This window comes from Hevea brasiliensis, chromosome 5 (assembly GCF_030052815.1).
Source record: "Hevea brasiliensis isolate MT/VB/25A 57/8 chromosome 5, ASM3005281v1, whole genome shotgun sequence".
Taxonomy (NCBI): domain Eukaryota; kingdom Viridiplantae; phylum Streptophyta; class Magnoliopsida; order Malpighiales; family Euphorbiaceae; genus Hevea; species Hevea brasiliensis.
The window spans coordinates 108078980-108101008 of record NC_079497.1 but is presented as its reverse complement, the minus strand read 5'-3'; the positions used below and the strand labels follow the sequence as shown (position 1 = coordinate 108101008).

Genomic DNA, 22029 nt, shown 5'->3' with positions numbered 1-22029 from the left:
TTACTACTCCAAAGCTCTGCATCCATCATGATCTAATCTCTTATAATCCTTACAATGAAAATTGTACTCTCCCTAAGGGGGGTACCTGAACCACAATTTCCGATCATATTACAGTCCCATTTAGGACATTATTCCATAGATTATTATATTAGTGGTACTCTTCTGTCTCTCCTGAGAAGGCATTACCATACTCTGTAGCATAACTAACTGCAAGAGAGGTATTACCTCTATTGCATTACCATAACTATACAAGGCTATCTGCTCTCTTTTTATATTGTAAACTTTCCTAGAATGCCACTTCGCAGACTACGAATATTATTCATAACCTCCAATCTCTTTTAGGGAGTAGAGCCGTACTTATGCTCCACTGTCACACAAAGGAGGTGCTATCTTCATTAAACTTTAAGCAATACGTCTATCGTAACACCAATACTGCCAACGATCTCATATCGGAGACCAGATGATCTCACTAAGTAGGTGCCATTATTACATTGCAACCATATTAAAAACCTCTAGTCTCGTACCATTTATGCTATAATTCTATGCTCAAGTTAGGATAACTGAGTCATTGACTCTAGTTACTACCCAACTGTGACCTTTGATGTTCTACCTTAAGGGTTTTAAACCGCTAACTAAGGGTTTCAAATTCTTCTACAGAAATAGAACTCTGTTCTGACATAACTATACCAAAACAGAGACAGTCTGCAAACACCCTCACCCAGGTGCACCACGGGAAAACACGCAACTCTATACAATAATCTCATATCGGTACTGTAATTTGTAGCTTACAGTACAAACATCAAGAATATAGCATAGTTACTACGATACGTCTCACATATCAGATTTCCAGAACCTCTTATCTCTTTTGAACTCACTAATATTATACACTTACTCTGACTGGGCTATCCACTGATGACTGCTAGCAGTGATACCCTCACCCCCATCTAGGGTAGCTATGCTGTAATAACTCACCTTTAAATACTAGTACCTTGCACTAGATAGGCACATCATTAGCCCCATACTGATAAAAACACAGTAATTTTTTGGAGTACGTATTCCCATGGTAGACCCTAACATGTCTGCAAACTCTATTTCACATCTCTATATACTCTATGAAAATCAAGACACTAATCGAAGCACTTTTATATTACCCAAGGTATAACGCAGAAGCTAAAACAAGGAGTTGCAGAAGAAAATGAAACAGGATCCTATACTCTGCATGTGACCTTCTAACAAGACTCCTTTTACACTCCCAATTATACTCTTTTCCATGAATCTAGAGTCTAAGCTATGATACCATTATTGTCACGACCCAAATTATGGGTTGGATCGGCACTAGGATCTAGGCCGGGAATAAGTCCCCGAGGCCCTTAGTAAGCCTTACTATTCCTAAATCCATAATCAGGGCCCAAAACTGAGACCCAACATATAAAATAAAATAAAGTAAAATAAAATATTATATTTTTAATTCAAGTCAACCCAACCTGATAACCATCAGAAGCTAAAGCCAGGGGAGCCTAACTCAACCATGATACCATAATTTACAAATGTTTAAATATCACAAAAATTTTCTTTTATTAATACCCAAAAACTTAATGAACATAGTACCTGACAAGATTAACACTACTATTAATATATGCGGAGTCCTAGATTACAAATTTAGAAGATAGTAATACAAATATATAACTGCTAATAAACCTGCGAAGAAGGAAGCAGGTTATTCTGAAGAAAAAAAACTCTTCCTGTAGCCTGGAAAAAAAATAGGGTGAATAAGAGTGAGCGTTCAACTCATAGAGTAAGATATTGATTTTGCTTACAATTTCTATAACTATCTAAGTCTAGTGCATTCTAAGAGTGAAATGCATCATCTTCACACATTTCTAAGAAATCAAGTCATAATTACATCAAAGGCAATTTAGAGCACTCACACACCCATGTGTCACATCAATGCTCATACATATATATATGGGAGCTGATCCCCTATACAGCTCTCTTAGTTCCAACCTCTGCTAGCGAGATCAATTCAAAGCCAAACTTTCTCTTAATATCCAAATACGAGAGCCAACGAGATCAACTCAAAGTCGTGCCTACCCCAAATTATCCATAATAAGGATTGGGTCCCAGTGAGTCAAGCTCTAGCCGCGTTTACCCATCCTATTCATATCTACATACACACCAACTCGCACACACAGCTCCAGATCGCCATAAAATAACAATTACAATAATATTATCAAGAACAAATGCAATATAAGGCATGCCTAATTTTTACTATATACATATATGTATAAGTAATGCATGAGCATGCCTTGAATATATAATAATATTGAAATTATAAATAAAATTAATATCTACTCACAAATTAATCGAAAGTCACTGCCGCGACTGAGAAGAGGAGGAAGGCTGACCCGGCTCATCTAAACATTATATCAAAAATTTTATCAATATTTACTTAAAACAAAATTTTAAAGAATCAAGGGACAATCCTAAGTTTTACCGAAAATTCAGCAGAGTTTCTCCTATACTTAGGATTTACCCAACCTGCAAAAAGATCCAAATAACACTTCTAAATCTCAAATTCCCACAAGCACATCTCATCAACATTATATGGCCCCTCCTAAGCTCTCTAAAACAGTCAAAAATTATATGATTACACATAAAATAATTATTTAAAAATTTTAGGTGTTACATTCCAACCATCTAAGCGCATCTTCATGTCATGTTTTATCGTTCTATCAATGTCGTTAATTACTTGACATATCAAAGGCAACCTGAAATTTGTCTCAAATAGATCTTGCACATGTGTTGGATTTATTTCATTAGTTTTGTTATCATTAAAATCACTTGGTCATGCAACTTGGAGCTAACACTAGTGAATTTATTCATAACACTAGTGAATTTATTCATTCATTTTTTGATTGTTGATGATGCTAGTAAGCTGGTAATGTGAACAACCATGGAGTTATCAATCAAGGACCAGAAATACTGGAGAAGAGACCTGCTCCTGAGTTAACAGTTCATGTTGATTGACTTGCTACATTTTTAGGTTTGCCTCACGTCCTTTTGTTTAAGTTGTAAATCTATTGGTATTCTCGGTTTGTAACTAAAAGCCAATTCATGCATGCAAATCACCTCGAAGCTTTGGCAGATGTTTTAAGAAAATGCATTGGGCTAACTCTGTGAGATTATGAGATTGGGAAGAATAATTGCTGTTCCTTTTTATTAATGAATAATTAACATATTTATAGTGTACAGCAAGAGAGTTTGATTACAAGTATAAGACTAACTACAGAGTTTGATTACAAGTATAAGACTAAGTACAGAGTTTGATTACAAGTATGAGACTAAGTACAAGATCGGTATTTGAATATATCTGATATTATACAGCAGCATTTGAATATATCTAACACCCCCCCTCAAGCTAAGCCAGAGTGGAACGAAGACGTAGCTTGTCAAAATGTTGCTGAAACATATGTCGTGCCAATGGTTTGGTCATGATATCGGCAATCTGATCACCACTTCGAATAAACTTGATTTGTATTGTGCCAAGCTTGACTTGCTCACGAACAAAATGATAATCCAGTTCAATATGTTTAGTTCGAGCATGAAACACTGGATTGGAGCTAAGATAAATTGCTCCTATGTTATCACACCACATATGCGTAGAACCCATAGGTGGACAACCAAGTTCACGCAGCAAATAGGTGACCCATAGAACCTCAGCCGTGGCATTAGCAATTGACTTGTACTCACTTTCAGTGGAGGATCTAGCAATAGTGGGTTGCTTCTTTGATGCCCATGATATTAAATTGCTCCCCAAATAAACTAAGTACCCATTGGTAGAGCGTCGATCATCAGGGCAGCCTGCCCAATCACTGTCCGCAAAGCACTGAAGTTGCATGGTAGATTGCTTGGTGATGTGCAAACCCACATGAGGCGTGCCGTTTATGTAGCGTAGGAGGCGTTTGGCTGCTTGCCAGTGCACATCAGTTGCACAGTGAAGAAATTGGGCCAGTTTGTTGACACTGAAAGCTATGTCAGGACGAGTCAAAGTCATGTATTGTAAAGCTCCCACAATTTGCCGATACTGCTCCAGGTTAGGCAATGGTGTACCCTGCATTTTGCTAAGTGGAGGAGAAGCAGCCATGGGAGTAACGCATGGTTTGGAATCTTGCATTTTCGTCTCTTTTAACAAATCCGCAGCATATTTACTTTGAGTAAGAAGAAGATCATCACCAATTTTCTTAACTTCAATACCCAGAAAGTAATGTAATGAGCCAAGATCACGGATTGGAAACATGTCTTTGATTTTGGTGAGAAACCACTGTAACTTGTTTTTATCTGAACATGTAACAACGAGGTCATCGACATAAACAAGTATGTAAAATGTGAGTGTACCTGAGAGTAGAATGAACAGTGATGTATCGGCTTTAGAAGCGACAAATCCGAGGCCTTCTAAAAATTCTGAGAGACGCTGAAACCATGCTCGTGGAGCTTGTTTTAGTCCATAGAGAGAACGGTGCAGTTTACATACATGATTTGGTTTTGTGACATCTACATAGCCATGAGGTTGCTCCATATATAATTCAGTGTCAACATGCCCATGTAGAAAGGCATTGGAAATGTCAAGCTGATGAAATGGCCACAGATGAACTGTGGCAATGGAGAGAATCTGCGTCTGATGTTGAATTTGAGAACAGGGGAGAATGTTTCTTGATAATCAATGCCCGATTGCTGAGTGTACCCTTTTGCAACCAATCGAGCCTTATATCGCTCAATACTACCATCTGCATGGCGTTTGATCCTAAAGATCCATTTATTTCCAATTATATTTTTGTGTGGGGGTCGAGGGACCAAGCTCCATGTGTTATTCTGTGCCAATGCATCCAGCTCTCTTTGCATAGCTTCACACCATTCTACATGTTTGTTTGCTTGCAAAAGTGTTTTAGGTTCCTCCAATAGATAATTAGTTTTTACCTGGGACAAGTAAAATTGTTTTTTGGGTGGATTGGGTCGTAACTCCATGGAATGTGTGCGTGGTTTAGGTGGCGGGTTAGAGACATTTATTTCGGGAATTAATGGGCTTGAGGTCTCGGGTTCATTTGGGTTTATGGGCTCGGGTTCTTGTGGGCTTTGGGTTTCAGGTTCACTAGTGTTGTTGGCTGATGTGTATTCGGTGAAGTCCACAATGAGTGGTAAACTAGGTGTTTGAGTTGGTATTGGATTTGGTGAATGTTGAGGTGTTCTGGATAGAGTTTGAGGTGATATAGTTGAAGTGGGTGTGTTCTTTGGATGTGAATGGCCAGCTTGAGGAGATTGAGGTGGAGTCAAGGAGATATTCGGATAAGAAGGAGATAAAGTAGGATGGGATGGAGGTGAAGTGTTCATACCTGAATTAGATGCAGAGACCAAGTGAGGTTGAACTGTTGTTGTTACCTGAATCCATGGTGACTCTATGGCAGCCCTTGATGATGTGGATGAAGATGATGTCATGTAAGGAAATTGAGTAGTGATAAACTTAACATGTCGTGCTAAATATATCCTACCAGTGTGTTTATCTAGACATCTATATGCACTATGTGTTGGACTTTGACCAAGATATACACAAGGAGTGGACCTAAAGTGATACTTGTGTGCATTGTAAGGACGTAGTAATGGAAAGATGGAACAGCCAAACGGTTTGAAGTCTAGAAATTTTGGATTTTTGTGATAGAGTAATTGATGAGGAGATTTTTGCTTAAGAACATTTGATGGTAAAATATTAATGGAAATTGTACTTTGTTCCATTGCAAAATTCCAATATTTTAAAGGCATTTTGGCATGAGCTAGAAGGGTTAAAGATGTATCTACTATATGCCGAATTTTTCTTTCTGAGAGACCATTTTGTTCATGTGTGTAGGGACACGCAATTCTATGAATGATGCCTGACTGTTTAAAATATTGGTTCAGTTTTTGATATTCTCCCCCCCAATCCGAATGAAAAGCTTGTATTTTAGTTTTGAATTGCCGTTCCACCAATTTTTCAAAATTAAGAAAAATGTCATACACATCACTCTTGTGTTTGAGAAAATAAATCCATGTAAATCGAGTAAAATCATCGATGAATAACACAAAGAAACGATGTCCCATAGATGAAATTACTGGGGCGGGTCCCCATACATCTGAATGAATAATCTGAAAAGGAGCAGTACTAGTATGCTCAACTGAAGCTAATGACAAACGAGAAAGTTTTCCTAAGATGCAACTAGAACAAGGACTAACATTATTTGAAGAAGTTGACAATAAATTGTTACGAACAAGAGACTTAAGTTTTTGAGAATTTGGATGACCAAGAGACTGATGCCACTCATCAAGGGTTGGTGCAGATGCTGCCATTGCTGTTTTTGGCATGGACTGGAGCTTGTATAAACCTGCCTCACTTGGTCCGCGCATCAGAATTTTGTGTGTTTGTTGATCCTTTAGAACAAAATGGTTAGGCCAAAATTCAAAATAACAATTATTGTCAGTGGTAAACTTTTGAACGGACAATAAATTCTTAACTATTTGAGGAACACATAAAACATTTCGCAAGTGAAAATTTTTATCATGAGAATGGAGTGTAGTCATACCAGTGTGAGTGATTGGAAGACCTTGACCATTACCTACATGAAGTTGGTCAGTTCCTGGATATTCATTAACTGCACTGAGTGATTGTATGTCAGGAGTTAAGTGAACATTGGCCCCTGTATCTGGATACCACGTGATAGGTTGATTCATGGTAGACTGTGGATTGTTGTTGGAGTAATTTGCCACAGGTTGCGCAACAAAGGTTTGTTGTTGCATGTTATTGCCTTGATTCCGTGGCTGGTATCTTTGGCGGCAAGTAATAGCAGAATGATTGGACAATCCGCAGATTTGACATGGGCCACGTTGACGACGTCTGCCAGAATTATTGTTGCTCTGTCGTTGCTGTGGTGTAAAAGTAGAATTATTAAATCGAAACTGATTGACAGGAGTAGGTGAATTACCTTTTAACACCAGATTAGCAACAGGGTCCAGTGATCCTTTTAGAAGAATTTCATGAGCCACTAATTGACCATAGAGCTCATTAAAAGATACGAGTTCGTGGCGCATTGAGTCTGCGATTAAGCCATGGTATTCGACCCAATATTGCGATAGATAATCGCATTAAATTCGCTTGGGAAATTGGGCGTCAGCGCTAAGCTCATCCGATAGAGCTTTAGCCTTTTGTAAAGCGAGAAACAGAAAGATCATGTTTCTTTAATTCCTGCAATTCAATATGCAGTTGCAGCTGTCGGTTTTGTGAAACTGCTCCGAAGGCATTAGCAAGAGCATCCCATACAGCTTTGGAAGAAGTAAGGCCAATAATATATGGATAAATCTCCTCTGTGAGAGAAGAGAGTAACCAGGAAAGAAGCATCTGGTCTTTGCGAAACCAATTTTCAAATTCTGGATTAGGTTGTTGTATGGAAGGGTCGGTTGAAGATGGTACAGTGACTGATGGAGCAGGAAAAGATCCATTAATGAATCCATGGAGGTTTTGATAGTTTAAAAGGGGAATAAATTGTGTCTTCCAGGCTAAATAATTTTTGGGAGTGAGTTTTACGACAAAAGAGTGAGTAGAGGAAATTGGTGGAAGAGGATGAGTGGCCATTGTTGGAGTAAGAGGAGCGGTGGAAGATGATGGAGTGATAGAGGTTTCAAAGGGAGGGGAAGACATATTTTCTTAAGGAGTCTAATGCTCTGATACCATGTGAGATTATGAGATTGGGAAGAATAATTGCTGTTACTTTTTATTAATGAATAATTAACATATTTATAGTGTACAGCAAGAGAGTTTGATTACAAGTATAAGACTAACTACAGAGTTTGATTACAAGTATAAGACTAAGTACAGAGTTTGATTACAAGTATGAGACTAAGTACAAGATCGGTATTTGAATATATCTGATATTATACAGCAGCATTTGAATATATCTAACAAACTCGCCCTCCAAAAACTAACTCAAGGAGTGTCCAATGCTATATAAAAGCACGTTACGCTATGCCAAACCAATTTGGGATCTTAACACCATGCAATTCAAAGGCTTTGGCCATTCCTTGAAGCAATCTTTAACCTTTAAGTTTATGCAGACCATTCTAGAATAGGTCTGTTATTATGTGATTATTCCTGCTTTCTGCAATTTTTATTGATCTGTCTTTCTGCCGTGGTGGTGCTTGGGATGTGCGGAAATGGTGTCTCTTTTACCGGCCATTCAAAAATAGCTTCATTTAGTTGACTAATGTCCAGGCCTCTTTCTGAGAACGTTAAATAGTTTTTGGTTATAAGATTCTGTGGCAACTTTCCACAGAGCAAGAGGGCAGAAGTATAACGCAAATTTTGACTCAAAATTGCTTAATATACATGAAGCTAACGACGTAGGTTTAAACGTGGAGTGAATGCCGAAGAGCAAGAACATATGGCTATTGGGTTTTGGAGAGGAGAAAATGCTCTGTTTTGGAATTTCAAAACAAGAAAATGAAGTGGAAATGGGTTTTGAAATTTTAGATGGAGTGAAGAAGGCGTTTGAGAAGGTAAGACTATCGGTTTAAATATGGCTTCCCCATTTATGATTAAAAATTATTTCAAGGTAAAAGATGTACCTTGCTAATTGCAGAAAAAGACAACTATTTATTAATTAATTAAAGGAAATATTATAATTTAATTTTTATATTTTAAAAATTAAATAATTTAATCCCTATATTTTATAAAAAAAAATTTCTTTAATTCTTTTTATAGAACAAAAATTTAACTTATTTAATAATAATTAATTTTAATTGAAAAAAAATATAAATGAGAGATTAAATTATTTAATTTTTAAAATATAAAAATTAAATCATAGTATAGGTCAAATTACAAGAGCTAAAAAGTAAATTTTTCTTAATTGAATAACATGTATATTTGTCTTTGCACTTAAACTAATCGCAATATTAGATGAAAGGATATATGATTTTGATAAGAGCAGAGAGATTAAATCAATTAATTTTTAAAATACAAGAATCAAGTTGTGATATCAGTCAAAGCAAAGTGACCAAATAATAAATTTCTTTATAATTATTTATTTATGGAAGTATTTTTATTTTTGGTTATAACTTAAAATATTAAAATATAATATTAATTAATTTAATAAAATATTTGAAATTAAATATTTTTATAAAAATTTAAAAATATTATTAAAATTTTATGATATACAAAATATTGAAGTTTGAGTTAAAAAATTAAAATATAATTAATTAAATTTATGTATATTATTAATTGTTTTATTAAACATATTGCTTATAAAATTTAATTAATAAATTTAATATTTATTTTATTTATTAATTAATATAATGCTCAACTTAATTATCAGCAATGTCCCTTAATTTTAACTTGTATAGTCAAAATCTCTGCTTTTCATTTTGAATCATAAAAAATTTTATAACTTATTATTACAGATTTCAACTTCGATAAATATATCACACATCACTGTCTATCTCACAAATCCTTCAACCTTAATTTAATATATAAATAATGTTAATATTAAATATACTAAATAATAATGAAGAATAAATATATTATTTTTTTAAATTAACAAATGAAGACAAAAATTATATACAATGTCAAATTACATAACAAAATTAAATCATTCATATTTAATTAGGATTTAAATATTTTCAAAATGAAGTAAAATAATTATATATTATTAATTTTTTAAATTAAAATAAATTAAAAGAATTAAGATAAATTTTAGAAATAAATCTTTAACTAAAATCAAATTAAAAAAAATAAAATATGTAAAAATAATATTTTATATGATAAATTAAATAATTAATTAATTATAAATATTTATAAAAATATTAAACTATTTCTAACAGTGTTGATGTCAAAATTGAACCGGACTGATCGATTGAATTGATTTAATCGAAAATCAAATTAATAATGAGTTAGATTCAAGTTTAAACCCTCTGATTATGAAAACTGGATTTGAACCGCAAAAACCGGCCGGATATATCAATTTTGGTTGAGTTTAACATTGCCTTGAAGAAAAATGAAAAATGCCTCCTACGGGATTTAAAAGAGAGACCAGTGGCCATTTTAAGCTACATCTGCCAAATGAAATACTAAGTAAGCTATGCAATTTTCTTTCAATAAATATATATCTATCTTACCTGTAGAATATTATTATATAAATTAAAATAACTCTAAATACTTATATATATATATATATATATATATATATATATATATATATATATATATATATATATATATATATTATTGTTTAATATAACTCTAAATACTCATATATTTACATAATTAAATAAGATTAAAAGGCAAAAAAAAAATCAAAACTTTTATGTCAATTAGCAATTTTAGTAAAAAATTTTAGTTATATCAATTTAATCATAAATATTTCCAAATATTTTTTAATTTTAATAATAAACTTAACTAAAAACAATTAGCTCGTAAATTGTTAAAAATAATTCAAAAATTTTCATTTATTATCAATTTTAATTACACTTTTTAGTTTTATTAATATATTTAATAATTTTAATATTTTTATTAATTTTAAAAAACTTTATGATGATAAAAAAAATAAATGAATAATATATATAATATTATTATTTGAATTTTTAATTTTTTTTCTCTTTCTTTTTTGTTATACTTTTAATTCACATATTTCCTATCATTTTATCTCAAATTAAGAAAAAAAAATTTAAAATAAAGTATAAATAAAAATAAAATCAAAATAAATGTAATTATATTTTTCAAAATGATAGATGAATTAATTAAAATAATATTTTATATTAATTTAAGAATAACGGCTAAAATTGATATAAAAATTAAAAAAAAAGGACTGATATCAATAATGTATGTAAATATTTGAATTGTTTTTGTCAATTATGTAATCTAATTAGATTAATTATTAAAATTAAAATTAATGTCAAAGTTTGAGATTCAATTGATAAAATTAAAAGGTTTAACTAATATTGAAGAAATTTATAATGTTTTTTTTTTTTTTAGTCATTTAGCTATTAAATAATAATTTAAAGTTTATATAAATAGATAAAAATTTGAAATAAATAAATATTTAAATTTGATATTATGATTTTTATTATATTTTAATATAAACTTAAAATTTATTTTTATTTTAAACAACTAATTATCCAAATAAAGACTAAATAATTTTTGTGAATAGCATTTTTAAAATTTTTTTGATATATTTATAAATTATAATATTTTATTTATGCAAAGAATAAAATTATTTTGAAAATATGACTAATTAATTAAAAAAATTCTAAGCACTTTTAAATTTTAGTTGATTTTAATAAAATTATAAAATTAGTGTAAGTTTTATTTTATTTACCTAAATTAGCTTAGTTTTATTTTATTTACCTAAATGAGTCAAAACTGAAATACAATTATAATAATTTTATTAAATTTTTTAATACAAATTATTTTTTAATTTATTATATTAAACAATAATTTGAGAATATAAACTTATTTATTTTTATTCTTATTGAAAATGAAAGAAATAAAATTTGTTTATATATAAAAATAAATTTTAAATTTGATTAAATTTAAATTTTTATTAATATAAATAATTAAAAAAAATTTAAATTTATGGCTAATAATGTGGTTGATCTACTTGAATTCAATTAAAAATTCAAATTTTTTATTTTAATATATAGTTAAAGCTAAATTTTTATTTAATTATATATATATATTTACTTATTAATTTTATTAAAATAAATTAAATATTTTTTAATAAATTAATAATACTTATAGGGTTATAATTATGTAATTACTATATTATAAATTATAATATATTTTTTAGTATAAATAGAATTATAATTAATAGATGAATAATATTTTTTTATTTATTATTTTTTATTTTAGTTAATTATTTATTATAAAATTTTATATTTAATTAAAATTAAATATAAGTGAGATTAAAAGTTTTAAATTTATACAAACTTTAAAATTAATTTTAATGATAAAAATATAATTATAATTAATTTTAAAAATAAAAAATAATTTAAATAAAATTAATATTCATAAATTAATTAAAATTAAAGAACAATACTAATACAATAACTTTTAAGGTTTCGAGGGAGCTTGTTTTGTTGTTTTTCAAATTTTCTATTTCTTTTAAGGAAAATGCTTGGTGTACAAAAAAAAATACTTACAAAAGTTGTACAAATGAAATGAAATATCCACTTTATCCTTAAGTCATTTAGGCTTCAAATTAATTTGATTTCTTACCAAAATCATTTCCTTCTAAAATTCAACCAAATCATAATTCTCTTATTTTTAGATCAATTAGCTCTTATCAATCTTTTAACCTATCATATCCCACCAATTTTTTAACCAATCAATAGCTCATATTAATCTCTCAACCAATCATAGCCCACCAAAAATTCAACCAATTATGTCTAACCACACTTAAAATTCAATCAATCACAATTGATTTATATAGTGTATTAAAATCGAACCGAATCGGATTAGTTGAATTGATTTAAATGAAAATTGGGTCAATGACTGATTGGGTTCAAGCTTTAATATATTTATTTAGCAAATTGGAGTTGACCCATCCAAATCGGGAGAGTAACCGGTGAGCCAATTAGAATATAAATCAAGTAGCTATAATTAATTAGATTAATTAATCAAGTAACTATTAATAATTAGATCATGAATAAGTAATCATGTTCAATTATAACATAATCAATTAGATAAATAAATCAAGTAACTAATAATAATTAGATCAATTAATTAGTTAGATGTTAAATAAGTAACTATTATCAATTAGATCATAATTAAGTGTTATTGAGTATTTTATTAATTAATAAAGTAGATCATAAGTTAAGTACTATAATCAATTAGATCATAATTAAGTACAATCGGTTATTCTATCAATTAATCAAGTAGATTATAAATCAATTACTTATAACCAATTACATCATAATCAAGTATTATTAATTATTTTATTAATTAATCAAGTATATCATATTCGATTAGGTCATAAATCAAATAACCATGATCAATTACATTATCATCAAATACTATTAAGTATTTATCAATTAATAAAATATATCACATTTAATTACCTCATAAATTAAGTAACCATAATAAATTACATCATCATCAAGTACTATAGTGTATTTTATCAATTAATCAAGTAGATCATAATTAATTAAATAACAATCAAATAACTATTATTAATTAGATTATAAATCAAGTAATTATGATTAATTACATCATAATCAATTAATCAATTACATAAGAGTGAGCATTATTCAGTTCAAATCGAAATAACTGATTGAATCAAATTAATTCAGAAATTCAATTAGGTTTTTATAGAAATTCGGTTTGGTTTAATTTTTATTTGTGAATTTTTTGATATATTTGGTTTGGTTTTGGAAACAACATAATATTTTTCTTTTTTTTTTTTTCCTCTTGTGAAAATCAAATCGCTTAATCAATTAAATCATAAATCAAGTAATTATGATCAATTAGATCATAATCAAGTACTATCGATATTTTATCAATTAATCAATTAGATCATAAATCAATTTATTATGATCAATTGCATTATAATTAAGTACTGTCGGGTATTTATCAATTAATCAAGTAGATCATAAATCAAGTAACTCTAATCAATTATATTATAATCAATTAGATCGATTAATCAAATAGCTATTAACAATTAGATCACAGTCAAGTATTAATGAATATTTTATTATGTAATTAAATAGATCATAATTAATTATATCATAAATTAAGTAATTATGATCAATTACATCATAAACAATTAATAAGGATGAGCATTATTTGGTTCAGATTGAAATAACCGACTAATCGAACCAAATTAATTTAAAATTTTGATTCTATTTTTGTTAAAATTCAGTTCGGTTCAATTTTTAGTTTTTAATTTTTTGGTTTATTCTGTTCGATTTTGAAGATAACATAATATTTTTTCTTTTTTTCCTTCTTTTTGTGAAAATCAGATTGCCTAATCAATTAAATCATTAATTAAGTAACTATGCTAAATTAAATCATAATTACTTAGATCAATTAACCAAGTAACTATTAATAATTAGATCAATTAATCAATTAACTATTAAACTATAAGATCATAAATCAACTAATTATGATTAATTACACCATAATAAATTAGAACAATTAATCAAGTAATGATTAATTAATTAAATTTTAAATCAATTAACTATTAGTCAAATAAATCATAAATCAAGCAATTATGATCAAATACATCATAATTAATTAATTAGATAAGGGCAAGCATTATTCAGTTCAGACTGAAATAATCCGTTGAACCAATTTAATTCATAAATTCAGTTTAATTTTTATAGAAATTTGATTCGATTTAATTTTTATTTTTAAATGTTTTGGATTATTTGGTTTGATTTTAGAGACAACATATTATTTTCTTTTTTTCTTCCTCTTCTGAAAATCGAATCATCTCCCATTATTATAAAACTTGAAGGGTGTATGAGATAGAAAATATAAATTTAGTTTGGGAAAAAATTGAAAATGGATACATGAAGAAGATACTTCAGGTGGGTACAGAGTCTTTTACTTGAGAATTAGTTATAGAATTAGAGTTTAAGATGTGCTATTATTGATTAGAGTAATGATAAACTCTCGTAGGTTAAAGGAATGATGGGTTTCGATAGGTTAAATAAATGGTGGGATGGTCTCTTATTAATTAAACAATTGGTGGAACATAATAAATTAAAAAGTTAATAATATTTGATTGATTGACTAATAATAAAAAATAAAAAAATTATAAATTTTAAAATATTTAATATTATTATCTTAATTTTATTTTTTTTCTTTGTTTATACTTTTAATTTATATCTTTTTTTGGCTTTTTATCTCAAATTTGAGGCCTAATAAATAAACAAACTCAACAATTTACACTTAAAATAAGTGTAAACAATATAATTGAAAGAAATCTAATTATAACTTTTAAAATGGTATGTAGTCATAAAATAAGTATTTGTGTATATATAGCAAAAGAAAGTATATATAAAAAGAAAGTAAATTAATCATAAAAATATTTAATTTAATTTAATAAAATAATATTTTATCAACATGAGAATAATTACTAAAATTACTTAAAAAAATTAAAAGGATTGTGCAAATATTGATAATTTAAGAAAATATTTGAATTTAATTAAATTAAATGTTAAAATTGAAATCAATATAAAAGTTTGAGGATCAAATTTATAAAATCAAAGGTTTGGCTAAAACTGGAAGAAAAAAAAACTTATGAAAGTTTGCACTTTTTATTCAATTGATCAATAAATAATATAACTTAATTAAATAATTAATAATATAAATACATTTAACTAATTAAATTTTAAATTTTAAAATCTAGCATTTATATATATATATATATATATCTCTCTCTCTCTCTCTTAGATTTTTAGTAGAAGTTTTGAATTTTATGTAGAAATATTTAAATTTTAAATATTATTATCATTTTTTATTTTAATATTTTTAATTAATAAATAAAATAAAAATATTTTATAAATAAATAATTATATTTTTAATATTTTTAGAGTATTAATTGTATATATTAAAAAATAAAGAAAATAAAAGGTGTTAGAGGAGGATATTTTAGTAATTTTAATAGTCGGAAAACCTGTTTCAAGATGTAAAAATAAGTAATAGAGGGATATTTATGATAATAAAATTAAAGTTGAAGGATTTTAAAGTAATAAATTGAAGTTAAGAGACTAATATAAAATACTCTCTAAAGTTTAAAGACGATAAATGCAAATTAGCCTCTATTTTTTTTTTTTTTTTATAAACATGGCTAAGAGTCTTATTTGCATAAAAACCCATATTTATTTACTATTAGCATTAGTAGGTTTGAGGAAAAAATTAATATATATAAAACTTAATTAATCAAATTGAAAATGTTAATTGAAATTTTAATTTATAAATTAATGATTATTCAAATCAAACATATATATACACACACAAAACTAGTTTAGAAAAATCAATCAATTTAATTTTAATTTTTAAAATTTAATAGATTATATGGAAATAAAAAATATGACATTATTAGAAAATAATAAATATTTATTTTATTTGGTGTGTTTTCTTTATTTGAAAGGTGTTACTGCTTCAAAAAGTTCTATGCTAATTTAGCTCAAAATTAGAATTATCAAACATAAATTAGAAGCTTTTAATTTGATTCTTATAACGCCCTTGTTCCCGAGCCTCACGATTTTGCCTTATAGTGGAATGGAGAACTTTTTAGGAGGTCATTCATTTTAGGATTTCTCTCAAACGAGCACGCTTAACTCTGGACTGCTTCCAACTCTCTAGGTCATTCCACCAAAAGACGCTTCTTGTGATTAGTTTTTCTCATTTCAATGTATGACTCGGTTCATTCCTACCTCGCATTTGGTTAAGGTCTAAAGCGAGGCCCCGCCTACAGCGGTGAATTATTTTTCCTTGTCGCATGGATGCTACAAGTTCTTTTAGTAAAACAAAGATGGAGAATTGTCTCTAATCCACGATCCCTCCTAGCAAGACTTCTCAAAGTAAAATATTTTCCTCACACTGGTTTCATAAATGCTACAATGGGAAGCAAAAAGGGGATTAAAAAAAAAAAAAAAAGAAAGAGAAAAATCCCTTCAATAATCCAGGACATATATTCTCCCTTGCCTTCATATTTCTTTTTTTTTCCTTATCCATAAAAGAACAAAGCACAAAGGCATCTTTGATGTTTAGTGATCTTTCTAACAAAAGTTTCCTTGCCAAAGGATTTAATATTAAATTCTTCATCAATAGTATTAAAACCCAATGTTAATTAATTAATTAATTAATTAATCTTGAACAATAGAAGTATGTTTCTTATTTATTTATTTGCATGAGTTCTTGATATTCTTAACCAAGAATCAATATCTCTTCTTATTAAAGAAATAATGAATATATAATTACAAAACTAAGATAATTAAGTATTAGAAATCCTAAATTGTTTAAAATTTTCCAAATTGATTTGTCATTTTCATAAAATATTAAAATTCTATACAAAAATATCAAGAATATATACATATATATATATAAGTAAAAGTTTCAATTATTCCAAATCTCTATTTTTTTTTCTCTATTTTTTTTTCTAAGTAAAAGGAAAATGAAAAATAGAATACATAATGGTGGAATTTAATTGCATGTTACAATAGTATCCAAGCTTTACCCCCATCCATATTGAACTTCTTAAGTCTTCCAAAAAACATGACCACCATGAGAATAATTTTCCCTTCATCACTCCATTTCCCAGAAAATCCATACCATTTGTCCTTGCAGTTGCTATCAGGTTGCAGTTGTCTTTTGCAGCTGTATCCTGTTGTAAACCCCACATTTCCATATGCACTGAAACACAATTCAACATTGCCAAAATATCAATTATATTCAATTTCATACCCTACCTTCAAAAAATATTAAAATATTCATTTTATTATATATAAAAAATTATTGTAACTGTCTCTTAATAATATTTTTTTTCAAGAATTGAACTTGAATTCTCCCGTTTAAAACGTAGTAGACTTTATCATTGCAACTTGTTGGTAAGTTTTGAATTTAAATTTTAAATTAAAGTTAATTAAATCAATGAACTATAGAAAAAAAATTTTTTTTTCTGATTGCAATTGTTTGTATTTTTTAAAAATATATTAATGTAAATTTTCTTATTAAATTAATTATATTAAAAATTAATTTTAATATAATATGTGAAAATGGACCCACTATATAATGTCTATGTATTCTCTGCCACAAATCCAAACTAGTGGATACCATTTTAAGGTCATTATCAGGAATTTATACCCCATTCAAATCCAATGGAACTTTCTTCTTCTTAATTATTATGGACCATCCATAGTTGGGATTAAGATATAATATTTAATCTTTCTTATTGATAATTAAGAAAATTAAGCTATGAGATCTTGTTTCTCTTTCATTAATGAAATGATTATGAAAAATATAAAGTATATTTAAAATAATAGAGTTTTGGGCTCCTTCTATACAGATTTGAAACTTATTTTTGCTCTAAATTAAAATGAAATCAAATGTATGTAAATAATTCTTAGAATATATAAGATTTGATTTTTCTTATTTTGTGTGCAAATAAAATATAAAATTTCATATTTTGAATTTTTTTAATTATTAAAATATAAAAATTTCTTATTTTGTATTTTCTACACTGTTACAATTGGCTTAAACTTTTATTATTATTCTTTTACTAATTTCGATCACTAAAAAAATAAATAAATAAAATAAAATTCAATTCGATCACCTTGTCTCGTTCTATAACGTTACAAGTGTAAGAAATAATATTTATAGCACGAAAAAGATTTCCTCTTTAATTAATTGAGTTTCATTATTTATTTTTTATTCTTTACTGGAAAATTGTAAAAAAAAATTGAATTTTAAAATTTTTGCAATTTGCCCTAATTAAACTAAAAAAATTATTAGTTGAATTCTATAATTTTTATATTTATCTAATTACATTTTAGTGTCAATAAATCTATTAATAAATTAATGAAAATGCTAAATCAGACATCTTTCGCCTTCAAATAACTCAATTTAAACTTAATTAAGTCTAATTAAATGCAATAAAAAAAAACATAAAATAAAAGAAAGATCGTGTTGATAATTAAGGGATTTGAAAGTAAGCTTTGATCAATAAAAATTTTTTGCAAGTAAAGCTTTAATAAAAAATTTCAAAAATTTTATGCAAGATATATCTTCTTTTTATTTTATTTTTTTTATTTGATTTAATTATATTTAATTAGGATTTGAATGGGTAAAGGATGTCTAAGGTGATGTTTTTCTTAACTTTTAACGGTTTTATTGATGGTAGAGTGTAATTGAACAAATATAAAAATGCAGAATTTAATTAATATTTTTTAATTTAAGGTAAAATTATAAAAATTTAATTTTTTTAAAAAATAATTTTTTCTTCTTTATGTCCTTCACAGGATTAATTAAATTTTTCTTTAATTAATTCTAATTCAAAAACTAGCTAGTTATAATATCTTATAAGTTAAATTAAAGTTTTAAATTTAAATAAATTTCAAGAACAGAGGATATATGCCCAATAATAATAATAATAATAATAAAGAAGAAGCAATAATTAATACCTGATAACTTCCACCACAATATTCAAAGCATTGAAATTGAGAGGATCTTCCTTCATTTTTTTCCTTTCCGTGATGCAAATAAGGATGATAAAGATGATTAAATATGAAAGCTGTGAGAAAATTAAATCCTCCAGAAGCTTTCCCCTTCTTTTCTTGGGCCTTCCAGATGTTTGTGGATTATCATTTACAGGAAGGAAAGATGTATATGGAGGAAGATACCTGCAAATAAACAAAAATAAAGAAAATTTTTATACATGCAAATATTAAATTAAAAGGAAAAAAAAAATCATCAACCAAACCCATGATAATTTGGAGAGAACAAAGTTTCTATAATATAAATTAATCATGTTGGAATCGTTTGATTAGCCTCTGAAAATTAAAAAAAAAAGTACTTTATTATTATAATTGCTTTTTTTTTAAAGCAAATTCATATTCTTTTAATTAAGCATATACCTTTTTTTTATTTAACTATTTTTGGAAGTAAAGGGTGGCAAAAAATATTATGTTTTATATATATATATATATATATATATATATATATATATATATATATATATATATATATATATATATATATATATATATATTATGTTATATATATATTTTCCACCAAAAACTAAGTGGCCTTGGAAGGGTTGGAGCCCTTGTTAATTACAGACTGTGTTCTTAGCTAGTCTGCCATGGGATTTCTTTTTTTTTTTTTTTTCTTAGTGCTGCTGCTTTGTGTGCGAAACAACAAGAAGACAGTCGACAGATTATTACACGTGCTCTTGTTGGGGTTGTGGGAAATTCTATTTCAAGAGCAACTAAGAGATTCCCTCGTGGGATTCATTAGTTGTTGTTGTTGTTGGCATAGTTAGATATCACCAATGCATACAAAATTTTGTACCTTATATTCCCACTTTTGGTTTTGGACAAAGTGACCTTTTAGTTGATTTGGAGTTGTATTCAATTTAAATGATTGAAATAGTTGATTTGATTTAGTTGCCTAATATATTTACTTAATGGATGAAACTTGAAAATTAAATAATTTTTTTATAAGAAAATTAAGAAAGTGATAAATCGAACCTAACATTTGTTAAGTGAGTGATATGTTTTTAACTATTAGATCGAATTAAATTAATTACACAATAAAACTATAATTTAAAATAAAAATAAAATTTACATTATATAAATAAAATAATAAATTTAGCTTGATTTTTAAATCAATTTGAATTAAATAATATTCATATTATGTGTAGAATATTATTTATGGAAAAAAATTTATTTATCACATATTTATTATGAATTGAAGACATATAAACATATGTGAATTTCACTGTGTTATGTCTTGAGTTTGTTATTAATTATTATGTAGTCCTTCCAACAAAGACAGGCATATATTAGAGGAGGTAAGAGAGGGAGAAACTAACATCATGACGATGAAGAGCACCAGGATGGCCGGGGAGACGATTGAGAGGTCAACAATAGTTTCACCTGTGTGTCTCGTGTTCACCACTTGAAACAATACTCCCACGATTTTCTGGAAAGAATTCAATCCACTTAAAGCATCTGAATTCCACTCCATGGAGCAGAATAATATAAACTGAATCATGATAAATCCAAACACTGTAACAACCAAAAGGGAAGAGTGCAAGCTTGGCAACAAGTGAAGATACCCAATTTCACCTTTATTGCTCTCTGATAACAGGTACCCAGATTCTTCCTTCTTGAAGAATTTTCCCAGGAACCAAACAGAAAACCTTAAGCAAGGAGGAAATAATGTGTTCCCAAGAAGGACTTGAGGGACCAGAATCAGGAGGAGGCCTGAGTTCTTGCTAAAAACCATCATGTTTTCATTTGTTGGAACAAAACCACAGCTTGCAGAGGTTGAAACAATGGTAAAGAAAGAAAATGTGACCTTGTTTAGTCCCTTGGTTTTAAGGACATTACTTGCACTTGAAACAATGGCTAGATAAAACAAAACTAAGCTAATTCCTAGAAAATGAACCAAAAAAAGGTAACCCAAAACTACAAAACCCAAGAACCTTATTGAATTGAATTTCAACAACTTAAGATCTAAAGAAGCATCGCGTTGGGTGTGAGTTTCATTTCCTGATTCCAGATTTTCAGAATCTCGTTTTGTTTCAGCTGTACTCATCACCTCAATGTGATGAGCATCAGCTGCTGAAAGTAATCCTCCATTTGTCCATCTTCTTTTGAGCTGGGATTTGCTCAAATGAAGTCCCACCATAGAAGTGAAAACCTCTCCACCTGTAAACATCAAAATGGTTAAAACAATGAGTTGGGGATTGGAGAAAACCTCCATTTCAACGGTGGACATGCTTGAAACTGTGGCTGCAGACACAGATGTGAAGAAAAAATCCAAGTTCCTAGGAGTGAAAGAATCGTGGGTTCTCGTCCTCAAAGCCTTTAGAAACCCAAAACCAAGAAACGAAAGAGAGATAAAATAACAGAGTTGAATCCAGAATGGATTCAGTCGGACAAGGACGAACCTTTGACACATCAAGGTTGAGGAACTACAGAGACCGTACAATTTTTTACCAAAACACGAGGACAAGTCCTTCATCTTTGCCTTGGATGGGAAATTTTTCTTGCCATGGAGCTTGCATATGGGTGGGTATATATATTAAGGGACCGTTCACATTATTACATCAAAAGGTACCGAATATTGATTGTGAGGATTTTAGCACACCACAATCAATGAGGACAATAAGAAGGAAAATTTAATAAATTATTGAAGAAAAAGGAAACTTTCTTTTAGTTTGGATAGGTGGATTTCAAACTGCAAATAAAATACTCGATATTTTTATTTTTCATGATTTACAGAGTATA

At 28.2% G+C, this 22029-nt stretch overlaps 1 protein-coding gene across 2 annotated transcripts; it reads right to left on the bottom strand.

The window, feature by feature from the left end:
* Positions 1-17201: 17201 nt before the first annotated feature.
* On the bottom strand, positions 17202-21804 carry LOC110642985 (probable cation transporter HKT1;4). Of its 2 annotated transcripts, XM_058147341.1 has the most exons (4): positions 20863-21804; positions 20607-20745; positions 19195-19413; positions 17202-17428 (listed from the first exon to the last, which is right to left on the bottom strand). In XM_058147341.1, the coding sequence occupies exons 1-4, from the start codon at positions 21761-21763 to the stop codon at positions 17230-17232; spliced, it is 1458 nt and encodes a 485-aa protein (XP_058003324.1). In that variant the 5' UTR covers positions 21764-21804; the 3' UTR covers positions 17202-17229. The 2 variants fall into 2 exon arrangements, with proteins under 2 accessions (XP_058003324.1, XP_021650894.2); XM_021795202.2 differs by having other exon boundaries at positions 20607-21804.
* Positions 21805-22029: the final 225 nt, after the last annotated feature.

Coding starts and splice junctions, on each gene's coding strand:
- LOC110642985 (XM_021795202.2), bottom strand. CDS start 21,763: ATGAAGGACTTGTCCTCGTGTTTTGGTAAAAAATTGTACGGTCTCTGT. Junction 19,414..20,606: donor GTGCTCTTCATCGTCATGAT/GTTAGTTTCTCC, acceptor GTTTATTTGCAG/GTATCTTCCTCCATATACAT. Junction 17,429..19,194: donor ATTGTGGTGGAAGTTATCAG/GTATTAATTATT, acceptor ATTGTGTTTCAG/TGCATATGGAAATGTGGGGT.